The 19,491-nt window shown below is 50.0% G+C and overlaps 2 protein-coding genes across 5 annotated transcripts in view; both read left to right on the forward strand.

Annotated features, from left to right (window-relative positions):
- Positions 1-10,150, forward strand: part of DLGAP3 (DLG associated protein 3) — a 57,192-nt gene extending 47,042 nt beyond the window's left edge. For both annotated transcript variants that reach the window (XM_072974821.1, XM_072974822.1), the window contains exons 9-12: positions 6,621-7,105; positions 8,065-8,156; positions 8,411-8,554; positions 9,276-10,150. In XM_072974821.1, the coding sequence (XP_072830922.1) occupies positions 6,621-7,105; positions 8,065-8,156; positions 8,411-8,554; positions 9,276-9,494 (940 nt within the window). In that variant the 3' untranslated portion in view covers positions 9,495-10,150. The remainder of the gene's footprint in view (positions 1-6,620; positions 7,106-8,064; positions 8,157-8,410; positions 8,555-9,275) is intronic.
- Positions 10,151-14,436: 4,286 nt separating this feature from the next.
- SMIM12 (small integral membrane protein 12) lies at positions 14,437-19,471 on the forward strand. 3 transcript variants are annotated; one of them, XM_015246507.3, is made up of 3 exons: positions 14,437-14,570; positions 18,370-18,464; positions 18,541-19,471. In XM_015246507.3, exon 3 carries the CDS (start codon positions 18,546-18,548, stop codon positions 18,822-18,824), a length of 279 nt encoding a protein of 92 aa, XP_015101993.1. In that variant the 5' UTR covers positions 14,437-14,570; positions 18,370-18,464; positions 18,541-18,545; the 3' UTR covers positions 18,825-19,471. The 3 variants fall into 3 exon arrangements, with proteins under 3 accessions (XP_015101993.1, XP_015101995.1, XP_015101994.1); XM_015246508.3 differs by lacking the exon at positions 14,437-14,570 and adding an exon at positions 14,618-14,817; XM_015246509.3 differs by lacking the exon at positions 18,370-18,464 and having other exon boundaries at positions 14,443-14,570.
- Positions 19,472-19,491: the final 20 nt, after the last annotated feature.

The raw sequence follows: 19,491 nt of genomic DNA on the forward strand, positions 1-19,491 counted from the left end.
AGTACCAGACCATGCAATTAAATTTGATTATCAGATAAACAATGAATAATGTATAGTATAAGTATTTTCCAAAAATTACATGAGACATACTTACACTAAAGAATTATCTGTTATTTATTTGAAATTAAAATTTAACTGGGAGTCCTATATTTTATCCAACAACCCTACTTATACCCACTTGTGCCCTACCAGGGCTATCTGGAGAACTCTGTGTGGGAAATCCACCCCTTCCTTAGCATCATGGTCATTTCTGGCTTTGGGACCTTGGGAAGGAAATGTGCTGAAAGAACAGAGCCTCTGGCCCCTGGGAAGGAAGCTTCCATCCTCATGAAATTATATTCCAAGAACAGTCCTGCAAAAGCAATGAGTTGCTGACTGACCACAAGCCTGGGGTGTAGACACTGCCTCCATTCCTCAATTGTCAGCTCCAGGATGGTTCCTGACTGATTGTCACAACTCTTCCTGAAGCTCCCACCCTAGCCCCACCTTGGCATCATTGTCACAGCCCCCAGGCTGGGGTGGTGGACTCGGGGAGCCCTGATTGATGATATGTCTAAGCTCTTAGATGCTTTCTCAGAGAGGGAGTTAATACAACGGCTGAGCCTTGCTGAAATGTCCCTGCCTGTTCCCCCTTCCACCCCGCCACCCTGCTGCCAAATACTCCTGGCAAAACCTCTTGACAACCCCTGAAAGTTGAGCATTTCTTGGACACTGTGTCCCTTGGGATAAGCCAGTTTCTTCCCAGAGCCTTTTGTATTAGCCCTTAGAGAATCACAATAGAAACATCTCTCTGAAGTAATCGTGATAACAACTTGCAGAATCATCGAGAATGTGATCATTGTCATCCTAGAGGACTTGAGGGAAGGAGGCCTCCTCAACCTTGTTAAAAGGCTTGGGGAGAAAATATTGCAAAAGGTGTTGTTGTGAATTAGTGATTGTTCATGACTGAAGCCAGTTTCTATCCTATATTTGCAGATATTGTTGAAGACCACAGCAAATGCCGCCAAATCCAAAACTAAGTAGGGACATAAGCCCTGAAATTCACTACCCTGAAAATGCATCTTTAAGAGTTAGGATTAGGTTTGGCTGTGAGTTACAGAAAACCCTCAAATGACAATGACTTAAATATGATAGAAGTTTATTTCTCTCTTGCAGAGAGAGTCAATTGAAGGCTGGTAGGTGTTCCGCAGTGTCGAGACCCAGACTCCTATCTTATTGCTTCTTCATCTTTAGCACTTAGCTTCCATCTCATGTTCCAGGATGGCTGCTTGACGTCTAGCTATCATGTCTGCATTCAGGTCAGCAAAAAGGAGAAAGGAACAAAGAAGGGCATGCCCCCTCCTTTTAAGAACATTTCCTGTAAGTTGCAAGTACCACTTCTGCTTATATCCTATGAGCTAGAACTTAGCCATATGGCTACACCTAGCTGCCTGGGGGTTTGGTAAAAGAATCTTTATTCCAAGTGACCATGTGTCTAGCTTAAAACTGTGGGATTCTATTACTAAGGAGAAGAAAGGAGAATTGGATGTTGAGGGATGATTCGTGTTCTCTACCATCCATCCTTCCTTCCAACCAGCCAACCACCAACTACTCAACCAGCATTTATTTGGACTGCCCCATTTAGTAAGGGGGTACTAAATACATAACTAACTACAATACAGTGTGATATGGAGTATAAAAGAGGTTTTATGCAGAGTGCAGTGGGAGAACAGGTAGAAATGATCAACAGCAATCATAATAATAACTATGGTGGTCTAGCTGGGTTCTCAGTGCTGCATTCCCAGTATTTCATTTGTCCACCTCCTTTTCAGTGCCAGCTACAAACCGTCCTGCCTCACCATATTGTAGCTAACATTTACAACGGGTAGGACCAGCACTACTCTTAAGTTCCTTAGATACATTATCTCATAACAACCTTATGAACAGGTACTGTTGTCATTGTCATTTATAGATGAGAAAACTGAGGCACAAGCCATAGAGCTGGGTTTTGGACCTAGGCGGTCTCTCTCCAGAGCACATGTGCTTAACCGCTCGGCAAGCCTGCCTCCCCTAAAGCTGCTCATTCTCATTCCCTCCCCCAGCCTCCCCACCCCCAAATCTGCAGCAGACAGCCTCCCTGCTTACTTCATTGTAACCATTGAACTTACCTGGTGGGCCCTCTCTCCACTTCCAGACCAGCCTCCAACTTCCTTGCACCTCTTCCCTTGGCCCCTCCAACAGGCCTGCCTCGGGGCTTGAGCTATCTGTCTTCCGGATTAAAACTGCCCCTCTCCCTTGATCCTAGCAGACAGTGGAGTGTAATGTTTTAAGAGCTGGCCTCCGCAGACAGGCTGCACTCAACTGATAACTGTCTGATCTTAGAATGTCACTTAGCTTCTCTAAGCCTTAGTTTTCTCATCTGTAAATAGGGGTGATACTCACAGTCTTATCATGGGACTGTGTGTAAGGACTGGGCATATTTATTCATGTAAAGTGCTTTGCCTCACACATACTCACCATTCAGAGGGTGTTAGTTATTATTTATTCCCCTTAGATCTGGTCCTTGGGTTACTGCCTTTCTCTTCTCTGTCTTCAATTGACTTCTCTTTACAGGTTGTATTAGTTACCTATTGCTGCTATAATAAATAGCCACAAACTTAATGGCATCCAATAATACATATTTATTATCTTACATTTCTAGAGGTTGGTGGCCTGAACTGGGTCTCACTGGGCTAAAACCAAGGTGTTGGCAGAACTGATCCCGTCTGTAGTCTCTGGGAAGCATCACCCTTCCCAGTTTCTAGAGGCTGTCTGCATTCCTTGGCTTGCAGCCCACCTCTGTCTTCAAAGCCAGCAGTGGTGGGTTGGGTCCTCACATCTCATCACTTCAACCCTTGATCCCATTGTCCCATCCCCTTCTCTGATTCTCACTCTCCTGCCTCCTTCTTTCACTTATAAGAACCCTTGTGGTGGGGGTTAAAATGGACACACCAGGACAATGCAAGCTTTCATCTTGCTATTTTGGTGTAATCATTTCTGCAAAGTCCTTTTTGCTATGGAAGGTAGCATATTCACAGGTTCTGGGAATTAGGACATGAACTTCTTTGGGAGGCCATTATTCTGCCTACCCCTGGGGATATGGCATGTGAGAACCATCCTAAACAAAATGTCTCTCCTTTCCCACCCCTACCCCTAGCTCTATTGAGATATAATTGACAAGTACCCAAAATAGCCCTGCCTTAAATGTACCTTGTCTTCTTTCTTCTTCTCTTCTCAACCAAGCTCTTTGGAAGAGCTGTCTTGCCTAGTTTTCTCCACCTCCTGACAACCCCCTACCATCTGAGTCTGCCCCCATACTCCACCAAACCACTTCTTGCCCTGAATGCCAGTGGTTTCCATATTGCCAAGTCCATAGACACGCTTAATTCTCAGCTGGCTGCATTTTCCAGTTGGTTGCTCATTCCTTCTTGAGACCCATTTTTGGGATTCTTCCCTGAGCTTCTTTGGTCCCTTGTCTGCCTTTAGGTGACTTCCTCCTGGTTTTCTTCCTCTTTCTCTTTGGCTTAGACACTTCTGGGGCTACACTGTCGCCCTTGGCCCCTGAAATGTCTGTGTTCCCCAGGGTATTGCATCTTTGTTCCATTTCTCTTTTCTTGGGTGATCTTGTCCCACACTGCTGGTTTTAAATACCCTTTGCACAAGGATGGCTGATTCCTGTTTGTGTTCTGCAAATCTCTGGCTCCTGGCTGGGAACGTTGGTGAAGGTTGTGTTTCCAGTAATCCCATAAGCTCCTCAATTTCTTGGTCACCCTTGAAGTAGACACGGTGAGAGAGCTTCTTGAGGTACTGACTTGAGAACCATGGGGCCTGGGGCACCCATGCTTCTGTTCCAGACTGCATAGCCTGTTTCCATCAAGACAGAGTATGATCTGCTCAGGACCCCTCAGAGGACAGTGTAAGGTGCAGATGCAGTGATGCCAGAGGACAGATCCCTGTTATGTGGGGTAACAGGAAAGCAGATAGGGAAGGCAGATCTTCGATGATGTATTTATTGGGGCAGGCTCCACCTTTACCTGTGTGGTTTGCAATTGTTGGAGCTCTGAAAGGGCCAGAGGCTAACTGGAGCTCAAAGCACAAAAACATTCAAAGGGAGCCAAAGTGCATCTAACTGTTCAGTTAGACACATAAGACTCTTACAAGAAGCAGAGCCAAATAGTGGAAGTAGACTGCTGAGGGAGGAACAGTGCTGAGGATGGTCCTGGGGGGCAGTCAGGAGGCTCACAGAGGTAGAGGGGACTTGAGTAGGGAGCAAGGAGGAGGAAGGCCATTTCAGGCAGGGGAATAACTTGTGCAAAGGCTTAGAGTCAGAGCCAGTATAATCTACTTGGTGAAGGAGGATGCAGGGGAGATGAGGTTGGAGAGGACTGCATCCAGAGCATACACCAGCACTTGGGTAAATGCTAGGAGAAGAAGCCTGGGCTTTATCTTGTTGGCACTGGGGAGCTCTGGAAGGGTTTTGAGCAGGGGAATGAGCTGGGCATAGGTCGGCTTTAGGAGGGCTACTCCAGTCCTGGGTGGATTGGTGAGGGAATGTTGGGCCCCAGATCCTAAAATATGCAAGGTATAATTTTATTTTATTTTAAAAATTATTTTATTATTATTATTTTGTATTGAAGTATAATTGACCTACAACACTACTGAGTGCCAAGTGCACAAATCTGATATTGCTATACATTATACCGTTATCGCCACCGTAAGTCTAGCTACCATCTGTCACCATGTAAATTATTATAGTATCATTGACTATATTCCCTGTGCTGTACATTTCATCTCTCTGACTCATTTATTTTGTAGCTGGAAGTTTGTCTCTTTTAATCTCCCTCACTCACCTATTTCACTCATCCCTCCAACCACAAGGTATAATTTTAGACAGAGGAGGTACCTTGGCAATTACAGATCCATTCCTATCATTTTATATTGTATATCTGTGTATGTATTTATATATAATATATAATCACATATATCATGTAATATATTTTATATACATACATATATATATATATATACACGCATATACATATATGTATTAGATGGCCCAGGTGGAGGGTGAATGACTTCCCAAAGGCACATATTGACAAGGCCAGCATTAGAACTCAGGTCTGCCTCCTAGTCCAGTGCACTTCTTCTGTGCTGTACTGAGTGGAGGCAGAGATGTCTGAAGGAGGCTGATCCAACAGTCAAGGAGAAAGCAATGCATATCTTGACCAGGGCAGGACAGGGCAGGCGCCAAGGTGAAGACCATGTGGGAGGCAATGCAGATATGTTCTTGCTTTCTCTCTGTCTGGATGGGGGTTGGGACATAGGGCTGGTTGGAGACTGCACATGAGTGCATCTCTCTTTCCTGGGTCCTGCAGCATCCTTCTGGGCCTGGTTTCTATGGCAACAGGCTCCCAGCAGGCAGTCTGCCAGCTGGAGGGAAGCAAGCAGGCAAGGCAGGCAGGGAGAGGAGGCCTGGGCAGCAAAGAGGAAGGCTGAAGTTGTGTGGGGTGGGGGAGTCTCCTGGGAAGCTGGAAGGGCCCCTAGACCTGGCCCCCCGAGCCCCTCTCTCTTCTGACCATATGAGGATGGAAGTAGCCTAGGACACATGGGCTTTTTTTTTTAATGTCCTTGAATTTCCAGACCTCAAACTTCTGTTTACCTCTCACCACCCCCGCATCTCCTGACTCTCACTTCTTTAAGTTTTGTCTGACCCCAACCTCATGCCCTTCGGGGAGCACTTATTTCTTCAGAAAAAAGAGCCCCCACTCTGAACTCAGGGTGGGGGAAATGAATAAGGCCAACTGACTTTCTGTTTTGCAAATTTTTGCATATTATTAACTCAAAGACAAGAAATTTCCAGGCCCTGTGTCATTCCTGCCAACAACTTAATTCCACTCCACTGGCACAGGCTGACTGTGTCTGGCCAGGCTCCTTGCTGCGCGGTGGTGTCCCCAGAGGAGACGTCCTCCCAGCTGCAGCCCGCCCCTCTCCCCCAGCTGCTCTAAGGCAGTTCTTCCTGATGTTCGAACAGCTGGTGTGGTGAGAGGTTCTTGGGCTGTGGAGTGTGGCGGCCCTGGGTCCAAATCCTGGCTCTGCTTTTTTGCAGCTGGGTGACCGTGGGCCTCTCTGGGCCATAGTTGACTCATCACTCCATAGGGCTGAGGATATATCTCCCTCTCTATCTGTATAGCTGGTATAAACTAGCAAAGATGTATTATTTGTTAAAATGCTGAAATACTTCTGTGTTCATTGGTAAAGGGCTGCCACCCGGAACCCTCTCTGGGCCCCTCTGGTTTGCCCCACAATCCCCACTTCTGCAGGTTGTGCCCTAGCACTTCGGCTCTGTCTGCCTGGTTGGTGTATGCCAGCATCTGTTCTGTTCAGGTTGTTAAATGTTTTGAGTATCACGCCTGTCTACAAGCCGTGCAATAGGTAGGTACATTACCCAGCTGTGACAAGGGATGATATATTTAAAAGTTGTGAATTCATGTCCATCTCTTTGGAGGTTTCCTTTCTCATTTCCTTTCCTTTTGGCTCCGGGTGTGGGTGAGGCTGGGATGAGATTCAGCAGGGGCAGAGATGACTGCCACCTCTCTCACCAGGCGGGCGAGGTTCAAGCGCTCCAACAGTGTGACAGCCGGCGTCCAGGCAGACCTGGAGCTGGAGGGCCTGGCCGGCCTGGCCACAGTGGCCACAGAAGACAAGGCCCTGCAGTTCGGACGCTCCTTCCAGAGGCACGCCTCTGAGCCCCAGCCCGGGCCCCGGGCCCCCACCTACTCAGTCTTCCGCACGGTCCACACGCAGGGCCAGTGGGCCTACCGCGAGGGCTACCCACTGCCGTACGAGCCGCCGGCCACCGATGGGTCACCCGGCCCTGCCCCCGCCCCTACCCCCGGCCCCGGGTCCGGCCGCCGTGACTCCTGGATGGAGCGCGGCTCACGGAGCCTCCCCGACTCAGGCCGCACGTCCCCCTGCCCACGGGATGGCGAGTGGTTCATCAAGATGCTGAGGGCGGAGGTGGAGAAGCTGGAGCACTGGTGCCAGCAGATGGAGCGTGAGGCGGAGGACTATGAGCTGCCGGAGGAGAGTAAGTGAGGGGACGCCAGGCGCGGAGGGACCGCGGCTGCGGGTGGGCAAGACCGCTTTTGATAGGAGGGTCCTTTGGTTGGGTGTGAGTGTGCTTTCTCACGGTTTGGTTGTATAGCCTGGCACCTTGGTGGCCCCGCAGTGGCAGCAGGGGATGCTGGGAGCTCTTGGAAGGAAGCAGGGAGCAGCTTCAGAGGCCGGGCTAGGACTGGGACAGTGACCAGGTGAAAGGACTGGGCTTTCCAGGCGATGGCTGCCAGTCCAAGTCCACCGGGATTGAAAAGACTGCTCCCATCTGGGCTGGTGTGGGAATCCAGGTCTGGTCCAGGTGTGGGACCAGGACTTCAGGCAGCGGGGGAGGCAGTATACAGTGTTAGCTCACATCTGAGGCCTTGGTGAAGGAGATTCCTCAGGGAAGACATGGCCCTGGCCTAAGGGAGGGCATGGCCCTTCCCTGCAAGTCCAGTCTAAGGGGAGACAGTCTTACCTCAGAATCCCCAAGTCGGTGGGATAGTGACTAGAAGACAAGAGTCGTGCCCATGACGTTATTTGGTAATTCTTAATGAGCCAAGAAGTCACATGCTGATGAGCAACAAAGTTCTGCCAGTGTGTGGTCACCCAGCTAGTGCCTGGCTAGGACTGTAGGGCTAGGCCGGGGCGGGTTTCCGTCTCTTCTCAGACATGGGAGGGAAGAGGACACAGGAGGATAAGCACTCAAGAAATGTACGTTGTATGAAGGGAGAAACATCAAGGTTTGGGGATATAGTCTTCCTGGTGAAGTGGGGTGGGAGCTGCTTGTTAAAACCTTGAGGGTGGGATGGGGGGGGAGGTGGCCGCAGGAGACGGATGGATAGACAGTGCCAGGTAATGGAGTGGTCAGAGTCATTCATGGCAGACATCCTGGGGGCTGGGGGAGGGAGAGGCATCACTCCTCTCCTCAAATCTCCTTTTGCTCTCCAGTCCTGGAAAAAATCCGCAGTGCTGTGGGCAGCACACAACTTCTCCTGTCCCAGAAGGTTCAGCAGTTCTTCCGGCTGTGTCAGCAAAGCATGGTGAGTGCCCATGGGCATAGAGCCTACCAGGTGTGTGTACCTGGTTGGTGACCCAGAGTATGTGTGTGCCTGGAGATGTTTGTGCCCACAAGGGAGAGGCCGGGGCTCTTTTTTGTCTCCCTGCCTCCCAGTCCCCACCCCACTCTCCCAGGTTGAGCTTCCTAATGATGAAGGTGCATGGGGCTTTCTATAGTCCTGGCTGGGGATCAGACCCCCCTGACTGGCTGCCTCCTCTGTATCTCCCTCCACTGCAGGACCCCACTGCGTTCCCCGTGCCCACCTTCCAGGACCTGGCGGGTTTCTGGGACCTCCTGCAGCTCTCTATCGAGGATGTGACCCTCAAGTTCCTGGAGCTACAGCAACTCAAGGCCAACAGCTGGAAGCTCCTGGAGCCTAAGGTGCGGGGAGGTGCCTTCAAGCCAAGAGGCCAGACCCTTGAAAAACGCCCTTCTCCAGAGAGTGGGGGAGGGGTGTGGGGAGAGAAGGAGGGCAGAAGAGGCAGTCCCGAACAAGTGACGGTGACCATCTTCCAAAATGACTACGCTCTCGGTCACTGCTCCCTACTTGGCCCCAGTGCTCATCACTCCCTGAGCTGCAAGAACCTTGAGGTGGCTGCAGCCTCCTCTGACCAGCTGTAGTTTGAGGGAGCTGAACTTGAGCTTCCAGAAGGGCCGACTGCCCTCAGCTTGGACGTAGACACAGAGGGGACCGGAGGGTCCCCTCAGCCCTCATCTCAAAAGACATTGTCTGCGATGGGGCCCAGCAGCCTGGGATGTGAACCCTCATTGCCTCAGCTGGGTCGGGGGAGCTGACTCCTCTGGACCTGGAGGGGAAGCATCCACTTATCGGGAGGGAGCGAACAAGCTGATGCGAGTCGTGGAAGACGGTTCCACTAGGGGCGCTCGAGTCCTCCCCCCGCCGCCTCCTTTAAATGAAACGTGGGTTTTGACCTTGGCAGAACAAGTACCGCTGGGGCTTCGCGGGCGGGCAGACGCTCTGGAGAACCGCTCTCCCGAGTCCGAGGCGCGCGAGGTTAACCGGTCCGGGCGGTGGGCGGGCGACTTGGGAAGTCGGGTGGGTCCTGCCCCCAAACCAAGCGGCCGCCCCCTCTGCCGGCAGGAGGAGAAGAAGGTCCCTCCGCCGATACCAAAGAAGCCCTCGCGGGGCCGGGGCGTGCCGGTGAAGGAGCGCTCCCTGGACTCGGTGGACCGGCAGCGGCAGGAAGCGCGCAAGCGGCTCCTGGCGGCCAAGCGTGCCGCCTCCTTCCGCCACAGCTCGGCCACCGAGAGCGCCGACAGCATCGAGATCTACATCCCCGAGGCCCAGACCAGGCTGTGACCGGCCCGGCCCGCCCAGCCCGGGCCTGGGCCCGCGGTTTTCTACCCGTACTGTACACCCAGCGTCGAGGTCACTGTGAACGCGGGCCGCCCGTGCGCCCGCCCCGCCGGCACCGCACGCCCCGGCCCCTCCTGCCCGTCACGCTCTCGTGGGTTTTTTACCTTCCTGACCCCACGCGAAGGCGCCCGGGCTGGGCTGGGGGCCGTGCCTCTCCGCCCGGCGCCCCCACCGGGACCCCCACCTCCCTCCTGGTCCGACGCTTCGTCCCCACCTCCTCCCCACGGGCACCATCTCTGCCATTACTTTCCCCCACGGGCCAGGCCGGGCCGGGTCCCCCATCTGGGCTCTGCGTCCCCCCCCACCCCGCGGGGCTGGGCTTCGTGGGGAATCAAGCTTCGTGGCTTTTTATGAAGAATCCCGAACCCCGCCTAGGAGCCCGCCCCACCCTCCCAGGGGCTCCACCCCCAGCCCTCAGCCCACCGGGCCCAGGGACCACAGTGGCTGGACCAACCCAGGACCAGGGCGCCTGGGCCTCTCCCCTTTGCCAGCTAGCTGCTAGGGAGGGGAGATGGGGGCTTCCCCTCACCACACCTGTGGCTGTTCCCACATCCCCTTGAGTATCCCAGGAAAAATAAAACGGCAGAACTGCACTTGAACCAGCTGCTCTCTCCAGAAGAAGCCACCTCTGCCCGTGGGTGGGGGACCGGAGGTGGAGGGAGGGGAGGCCAGGAGCCCACGCGTTTGGTTTGGGGAGAGCTGGGTTGCCTGGGCCAGCTGGAGGAAAGTGGGTTCGGCCCCCTGGTGGCCGCAGAAGGACCTGAGCCCTGCTGGAGGGACCCAGGTTGGGTGAAGAGGGTCGTCTTCCAGTTCCTCTTAGTTCAGTCCTATTCCCTTTCTGCCTTCAGTTCCTAGGGTTCCCCCAGAGAGGGAAGGCCAGAACCCAGTGCTTGGCACACAGCACGTGTTCCATAAACAGAGAGGGCTATTATTCTTAAATGTAGACAAATACTGGTTTCCCTTCCCTTAAGGGGCTAGTGTTCCCTCTGCTCCAGTAATTCCTGGTCAGTGGCAGAACTGTTCAATTTCATGCTGTCACATTTTCTGATGCCTCCTGTGCTTGGACACATTGATGGGCGGCAGAGGGAGAGGAGAACAGAACTTTCCTGGGAAGCTAAGTGACAACCCAAATCTGGTAATGATGGCTAATATTTATCGGATGCTTACTGTGGGTCAGGCAAGGGGTGAGCGCTTTACAAGAATGTAACTCATTCTTAGGACAGATGAGATAGCTGAAGCTCGGGAGAGGGCAGATGACCTGTGCAAAGTCACAGGCAGGCCTAAGAGTGGTGGATCCAGGTCTGTCTAGTGAAAACTGTGAGCTTTTAAGTCTACAGCCTTCTGAGCCCAGAAAGAGTTGGATGGCAGCCCTCACCAAGAAAGCCATCTTTCCAGTCTTTGTGGTTGATGTGTCACCCTGAGGCAGGAGGAAGAGCCTTCCAAAGGAGTTGGCTGCCCTTGTAGGCCACACTGGACGAGCCAGTTCTTCTCATTCACTTATACAGCAAGTATTTATCAACACCCACTGTTGGCTCTGTCCAGCATCTGGGGGATAGCCCTGAACAGGTTGGTTTCTACTCTTACAGTGCCAACAGCCTTACAGGAAAAACAGACAAATAAGTAAGCAGTTACAATATAGGGGTGAGTGCTGGAAAGATGACTAGGTATTAGTCATTGAAGGAGAGCTGGAGCTGGGAGGGATGTTCCAAGATCAGAGAACAGATGTGCAAAGGCCTGGAGGGTAAAAGGCATTGGGAGTGCAGAGACTTGATCATGCTGGGCTTTTGGGTCAGTGTGAGGAAGGTGGGCCTGGGTCCTGAGGACCATGGGGAGCCATGGAAGGATTTTGAGCAGGAGAGTGGCACAGACATATTTTACAGGCTGGTTTGGAAGACCAGCTGAAAAGCAAGAGGTCATACACCCACACACACTCATAAGAGACCACTGGCAGGTGGAGAGGGCTCCCGTGTGATCTGAATTCCCAAAAGTGAGTCAGGCTGGAGCTGATCCCAAGCAACTTCCTGGGCCCTGTCCAAGACTTAGTGAATAGATTCTTTGCCCTCAGATGAGTTTTTAACAAGTGAGCTAGGTGATTCTGATGGCAGCCAGGTTTGGGAACACTTAGATTGGATAAATGACCATTTCAAAGTTTCAACTAGAAATGCTCATTTGTCTGTTTCCCTTAGACTTGCCAAGTGAGGGGTTGGCTGGGCGACTTGCCCTCCCTGAGGTTCAGTTTCCTCACCTCTACAATGGGGACCTGGGAGAGGTTTGAACCCAATGTTACTCAGAACAATCTTAGCAGGTATTGTTATCATCACTGTTTTAAAGATGAGAAAACCAAGGCTTGGAGAGATTCAACAACTTACCCCAAATCATGTAGCCAGGAAGTGGCTGAGTCTAAGTTTAACCCCTACATTATACAGCTTTTGATGGGTCTCTGTTTTTTCCCAGAAACTGGGCCAGGTTTGCTGGATATGAGAATGGACATGGAGGAATAGGCAATGTCCACACCTGTGCAGGCATCCTGCTACAGATGTGATGCCTAAAATCAATCACCCTGCATGGGGCTGATGTTGGGGGCATGGGATGAGTCTCCATTGGGTGTGATAGCTCCAGAGTTGTGCTGTGCTCCACGGACATGTGAAAGATTAGAGCCTGGTTGAGCTGCTCCCCGTCTGGCCATAGCAAGGCACGTAAACAGAAAGATCCGGTGCAGAGGGAGGCCTGCTCTCCCAGAGGGGCTGAAGAGACCAGAGGAGGGAGCCTCTAGTGGCCAGTGAGTCTGGGAAATCTTTCAGTAAGAGAGGCCTTTTGAACTGGGCCTTGCAGGATGAATTAGAGTTTTGAAGTTGGGGATGAGAAGACATTCATTTCAGGCAAAGGGACCAGTGTAGGTAAAGGCCTGTAATGGTGTGTGTTGGGGGATGATGGGAAAGGTGACAAGCTAGGACAAGGGTAGAGAGGGAATAGAGGAGATGTGCCTGGAAGGGACCCAGGGCGTTAAGCTGGAGATTTCAAGGTTTTATTTAAATTTTTGAAAGACTCTTTGGCCAACAGAAGAGAAATAGACAGTAGGAGACAATGGAAGGCAGGGAAGCCATTGAAGGAGTTGCCAAGGTGGTTCAGGTAAGAGATGGTGAAGAATTTGAGAGACATTCAGGAGGCAGAGGGACTATAAATTGGATCTGGAGAATAATGCAAAGATGAAGAGGCCTTGAGGATGTTTATCAGGTTTTTGGCTGAGTGAATAAGTAATGCCATAAACAGACATAGGGCATTACAGAAGGGAGAATAAGTTTGGAGAATATTAAACATACTGTGACCAATTACCAACCACTTGAGGGGAATACCATGCACTGTGCTAAGCACTTTATACACATTAGGGGTTTAGTACTCAGAACAACCCAAGGAGGAGGGACTCTTATTGTCTGTTTTTGTTTTTTGTTTTTTTTAAACAAAGAGTGTAAACAGCTTTCCTGAGATCAGCAGGCAGCAGGGTCGGATTTGAACCCACAACTCTCTGATTGTTAAGCCTGTGCTCTGGAGACGTTCTCGATTCTGCCTGACAGAACTGCTAGCCATCATCGCCTGAGACTCAGCTCAAGGGCAGGATCCCCTGGGGAACCTTCCTGGATTCTTCTCTGTGCACTTGTGTCTACTCCTGTCATCACATTTCTCACACTCTGTCCACATTTTGAAGACCTCTCTGCTTCCCCATCCATCAGTCAGACAACTCCTGAGGGCAAAGATGGTCCTAGTCATTTTTGCATGCCCAGAGCTGAGCACATGTTAATTGGATGACTGAATGCTAGTTATTCTAGGCAATTATGTTCCCTTCTCCTCTCTACATATTTAATTAGTGAACAAGTTCTGCTAATAATGATTTCCTACACATTTCTTTATTCGTTTTCCTTTATTCCTTTCTCTCCTCCTCCAACTGCCAGAGCTTAGCACTGAGATCTTTGAGAGTGTATGAGATCTGTGAGATCATAGAAGGGTAGATAACCTGATAATGCACTTCTTGAGGTTTCCTGCTCAGATGTCCCTTAAGCTTGAAAAACAAGCCAGAACTACTTTGGGAAGGAAGGGTGGGAAGGGCATTCCAGGTAAATGAAAAAGTGTAAATAAAGGCACAGAGGTGTGAAACAGTTTGTCCTGCGTGGGGGAATAGGAGGGATTTAGCATGTGTTACTAAATATGCCTGGCTGAGACTAGTGGAATGAGGGTGGAAAGGCAGGGCTAGGTGGGGGCTTTATGATGTTTAAATTTTGGTGTTTTTTCCTATACGTGATAAAATGAACGTTTGTACAAGGCGCAGCGGGGATGGACACAGGGTGGGAGTGAATACTTGTACCTGAGGGGTTAAGTAAGACTTAGGTTTTACTGTATTTCAATTCTTTGTATGCGAACAATAGTACCATTTATTTCCCTGCTTGCTATGTGCCGGCATAGCACTTTGCATACCTCATCTCACCTAACTTTCGCAGCATCCCTTGAAACAGGTCTTTCTACCTTTATGCGTAAGAGGGAGAGAACACGCAGACAGCTTAACGATGTTCCCAAGGTCACACAGCTAGAAAGCTATACAGAATCAGAGGAGTTCTTTAGAGTGCTAGGTTATACTCTGCTGAGACCTTCTCGAGGTCAAGGATCATGTCTTTTATTTTTGTGCGCTCAGACCTAGGTGTTAGAAGACGTCTAATAAACATCAGTTAAATATACGAACGCATGACCTTCCACTTTCTCCACGCGGAAGCCCTTGGTGAGGTCAGTGGGAAACCTCCTGGCCGGCAGGGGGCGCTGTATCCTTCTCAGCGCATCGCGGCCCGTTGCGGTCGCTTATCTTCCCTTTCCTTCGGCTGGAGCTCAGCCAATCCCTGTGGTCCGAGAGAGCCGGCGCCTGTGGGCGGGGCCCCGGGGCGAGGCCCCGCGGGCCACTGGTAGTGGCGGCGTCGGAGCTCCCAGCTCGCGGGCGGAGGGCGGGGTTCGGACGGAGGAGTGCGGGCAGCAGAGCAGGTGAGTGAGCGGTCGCTGCGGGCAGTCTCTCCCCTGGGGCGCCTGCCGGGCCGCCCGTTGCTGTGGCGGCGGCTCCTGGCCTTGACCTCTGAGTTAGGTGCTGGCGAGCGTCCGCCCCGGCCTTGGCCAGGCCTGACGGTTCGCTCTCTTCCCGGGGCTCGTCGTCGGAGTCTGAGTGCCCTGCGGACACTGCGGCTCGGGCTTCTCGGCCTCAGGCACGTGGGGGAGGACGCACACTGACCAGGCGGTGAGCTTGGTGGGGTAGGGGGAGCGGGTCGGAAACTCAGAGGGAGAAAGGCAGAACCTTGGACCCCTACCTCCTTGCGCTCTCACCTCTGGGCCTGACTCGAGTAACGGTCAAGATTGATTCTTCCACCCACTCAGGTCTCCCCTGCCCTTGTTAGCAATACTCAAATCTCGGACTGCGGCTTCGCGCGCGTCTCTTTGGGCCTTGGGGGGCCCCGGCACAAGGGCAGGTTTCCCGGCAACCCATTTGACCTTTACCGGACGCGTGGGCTCCCGCTGTGCGGGTCTGGAAATATGCGTGACAGTATTTGCCAGACACTTTTGCCTTTTTCGTTTTGCTATCCTGGGGATGACTTGTTAGGAGTGTTTAAGTGGCCAAATGGGAAAAAAAAAAAGTGTTTAGCTCGTAATCAGCAAAGGCCGGTGCTGTGTTCCTGCCGCTTTTTGAGGGTGGGTGGATGGATGACTCTATGGTTTTACACTGGTGAGTTTCTTGAGCTGTCACTCATTCATTCAACAAACTTCCTGAGCACTTACTGCCAGGAGGGGTGGGAGGGGTGGTAGGTGGACAGGCCACAGTGGGGACGCACAAACATGGCCCTTGCCCTCTTGGAGCGTGAAGTGTTTTGACAAATGCAGACAAATGGGGCAGGTCAGCTCAATGTCTGACACAGAGAAAGTGGTTTTGAATGTTGAATAATTAATGAATGGATTAACTTATTTGGGAATGATTAGAATGTGAGTCCGACGACAGAGGGAGACCTTGTGCTGCGTGTGAGAGAGGATATTAGTGGTGGATTCATGCTTGATATACTTAAAGACGAATTGGAATTCCGAATGGAGAGTTGCTGTTAGGGAAAGTGTTTACTTTTAGAGAACTTGCTTGCAAGGTAGGAAAGAAAATGGAGGAATATTAGGGTTGAGATTCTTCAGAGGTGCCACTTTTAACAATTTCGGAAAGGTAATCTTACAATTTCACAAATCTCTGAGTATAATCTTAGAGTCTTTGCAAAACGGGAAGCTCTTCTAGGTGGTGGAATGCCAAGTTGATGGGGAAAAAATGCAGGAAGCTCTCCTCAAGTCCAGGATTTGGGCAGAAACCATACACCTATTTGCAGTGTGTTCTAGAAGGATCATAGGTGTTGAATTTGGAGAAGCCTAGGTCCAAAACCTGTGGCTCTGTCCCTTCTGGTGATTTTGGGTAAGTTAAGGTAATGTTCCTGAGCCTTTGTGGCCTTCAACAAAAATCTGGGCTGCTAATTCCTACCTTATAGAGCTGTTGTGAAGATCAGATGATGACTAGTGTGTGAATTGTCCAGCATGGTGCCTGGTGCTAAGTCTTGGATCTGCTGCAGTTTTTTTCCCTGATGATAGTCCATTATAGTCTTGGGTCTATAACATGCTGGAATACCTCCAAATTCCAAAGAGAATTGGAACCAAAGAGAGAGGGAGAAAATCAGCTCATCTTTGGTGAGGTTTTGATTGTTTACTTTAGACTGGATAGCTGAGTTGAAGAAATAACTTACACAGAAGGAATGATCATTCTAGACTTCTGGGCAAGTTACTTAACCCTCGATAATACCATCTACACTACAGAGTGGACATGGGTATTAGAGGAGATAGTATATAAGTGCTTAGCCCAAGCCAGGGACATAATAAGTGCTCAATAAATGGAGCGACCACTAGTAGGATAATTGTGAATAATCTTTGATAGTTGTTAATAGTGATAATGATCATTTGAGAATAAATGGCCATTTGAGTGACCTAATTTATGCATTTTAACATTATTTTGGTGTTGTCTTACTTCATTTCAGGAAGCCCTGGGGCCACTCCACTTCTGTTTTTCTGCCATGGCTTGTGCAATGGTTTTTGTCTTTGTTTTTGTTTTTTTTTAAGTATAGTCAGTTTACAGTGTTGTGTCAACTTCTGGTGTACAGCACAATGCTTCAGTCATATGTGTATATACATATATTCATTTTCATATTCTTTTTCACTGTAAGCTACTACAAGATATTGAATATAGTTCCCTGTGCTATACAGTATAAACTTGTTTATCTATTTTATTTATACCAGTCAGTATCTGTGAATCTTGAACTCCCAGTTTATCCCTTCCCACCCCCTTTCCCCCCTGGTGACCATAAGTTTGTTTTCTATGTCTGTGAGTTCATTTGTCTGGTTTTTTTTTTTTTTTTCAGATTCCACATATGAGTGATACTGTATGGTATTTTTCTTTCTCTTTCTGGCTTACCTCACTTAGAATGACATTCTCCAGGTCCATCCATATTGCTGCAAATGGCATTATTTTATTATTTCTTATGGCTAAGTAGTAGTCCATTGTATAAATATACCACAGCTTCTTAATCCACTCATCTGTTGATGGACATTTAGGTTGTTTCCATGTCTTGGCTATTGTAAATAGTGCTGCTGTGAACATTGGGGTGCATGTGTCTTTTTGAATTAAGGTTCCTTCTGGATATATGCCCAGGAGTGGGATTGCTGGGTCATATAGTAAGTCTATTTTTAATCTTTTGAGGAACCTCCATATAGTTTTCCACAATGGCCGCACCAGACTGCATTCCCACCAGCTGTGTAGGAGGGTTCCCTTTTCTCCACACCCTCTCCAGCGTTTACTGTTTGTGAACTTTTGAATGATGGCCATTATGAGTGGTGTGCAGTGATACCTCATTGTAGTTTTGATTTATATTTCTCTGATAATTAGTGATATTGAGCATTTTTTCATATGCCTATTCGCCATTTATATGTCTTCATTGGAGAATTGCTTGTTTAGGTGTTCTGCCCATTTTTGGATTGGGTTGTTTGTTTTTTTCTTTTTAAGTCATATGAGCTGTTTATATATTCTAGAAATCAAGCCCTTTTCAGTCTCGTCTCTTGCAAATATTTTCTCCCATTCTGTAGGTGGTCATTTTGTTTTGCTTATGGTTGCAATGGTTTTTAAACATAGAATTTTCAAGTCCTAGCATGTCCAGAGTATGTGTAATGGGTGGGTGATATTTTTAGGAGCTTATTATGCAAATATAAGGATATGGCTTTGGTTAAAGGCAGTGTGTTTTGAAAGGGCTTTGGCCAACAGATTTGTAAAGTATGGGTTCATCTTGTTAGAAAAGTCATGTTCAGAATAGGAAAAAAACCACTGTCTATCCATCTAAAATCTAGAATGGCTGCGTACTGGATTGGGGTTTGGCCTGCTTAAGTATGCTCCTTATTATTTATGTGAGACAAAGGAACTACTTCTCATTATCCAGGAGCTGGAAGACCCACCATGGGATTGTGCATGGTGGGAAAAGGACGGCTGGCTCTGCTCATGGAGCAGTCGTGTAGAGGAGAGAAAGTCTCTTCCTCACTCTTGAAATGTTGGCAGATTGTGCAGGGAGGTCCTGGGGTCGACAGCAGGTGTGAAGCTTTACTAGGTACGGCTCAGGGGGACTCTTGTGGGGAATACTGCCACATGTGGTTGCATAATTGTCAAAGAGTGCAGTACATAAAATAGATTCTCCCCTCTTACCTAACAATTGAATCTTTTGAAATCTTCTAGATTGTTTCAGGGACCCAACTGTTGCATAAAGCAAGGTACCCTCTTGCATTGCTCTACCTGAGGTGGATGCTCGGTAAATTGTGCCAGGCTGCCTGGTAAGTGGAGAGCCCTGGTGGGTTGTGTGTATTTGGTGGGAAGGGGCCCCTCATGCTGCCTTGTGCTCTTCTGCAGATGTCATGTGGCCTGTGCTTTGGACCGTGGTGCGTACCTATGCTCCCTATGTCACATTTCCTGTGGCCTTCGTGGTTGGGGCTGTGGGCTACCACCTGGAATGGTTCATCAGGGGAAAGGATCCCCAGCCTGTGGAGGAGGAGAAGAGCATCTCAGAGCGCCGGGAGGACCGCAAGCTGGATGAGCTGCTAGGCAAGGACCACACCCAGGTGGTGAGCCTTAAGGACAAACTGGAATTTGCCCCCAAAGCTGTGCTGAACAGAAACCGCCCGGAGAAGAATTAATGGAGGACACAGGGCCCTCTGGGTCCCTCCGTGCGCCGTGACTGGTCTCGCCACCATGTGGACCCAGCCCCAGAACCCACATCTGATTTGCTTTATTGCTTCTTCTGGTCCCTCCCACACCACACAGCCACACACACCGGCTGCTCTGCTATGGCCAGGCAGACACAGTAGTCACTGAGGGGCCGGTGAAGAGGAAGACCGTGAGGGTTCTGGCCTGAAGGCTGCATCTGCGGGATGGTGGCCACAACTGCTCAGGCTTCTGTGCTGCTGGGAGGAGAGTTATGAAATGAACATTGCTGTCAGTCCGCGTTGGGAGACAGATTGGCCTCAAGTGGGAGGGGCTGGGATTGGGGTGATGCCTCTAGGAGGGATACCTACATGCCTCCTTCTGGTTTGCACTGGGGAGAGCTCAGAAATCTACCTGGCTCCCTTAACTAGCTTGGCCTGTCCTTTGTGCTCATTCTCCCTGACATCCTGTCCTGACAGCTTAGGAAGAGGATTCCCTCGGGAAGGAAAGCTATTTCCTATTCTTGGGAGCCCAGGCTGTTCACCTTGGGACAGGTGAATTTGCTTGAAAACAATCACCATCTTTCATCCCCCCATCACTGTATAGTGAAAAACTTGATTAAAGTGATGTCTGAGAACCATATCGATCTAATCCTATCTT

The sequence above is a fragment of the Vicugna pacos genome, chromosome 13 (genome assembly GCF_048564905.1).
Source record: "Vicugna pacos chromosome 13, VicPac4, whole genome shotgun sequence".
Taxonomy (NCBI): domain Eukaryota; kingdom Metazoa; phylum Chordata; class Mammalia; order Artiodactyla; family Camelidae; genus Vicugna; species Vicugna pacos.

Excerpts from the sequence above, each read along its gene's own strand:
- SMIM12 (XM_015246507.3), top strand. The coding sequence starts at position 18,546 with ATGTGGCCTGTGCTTTGGACCGTGGTGCGTACCTATGCTCCCTATGTC.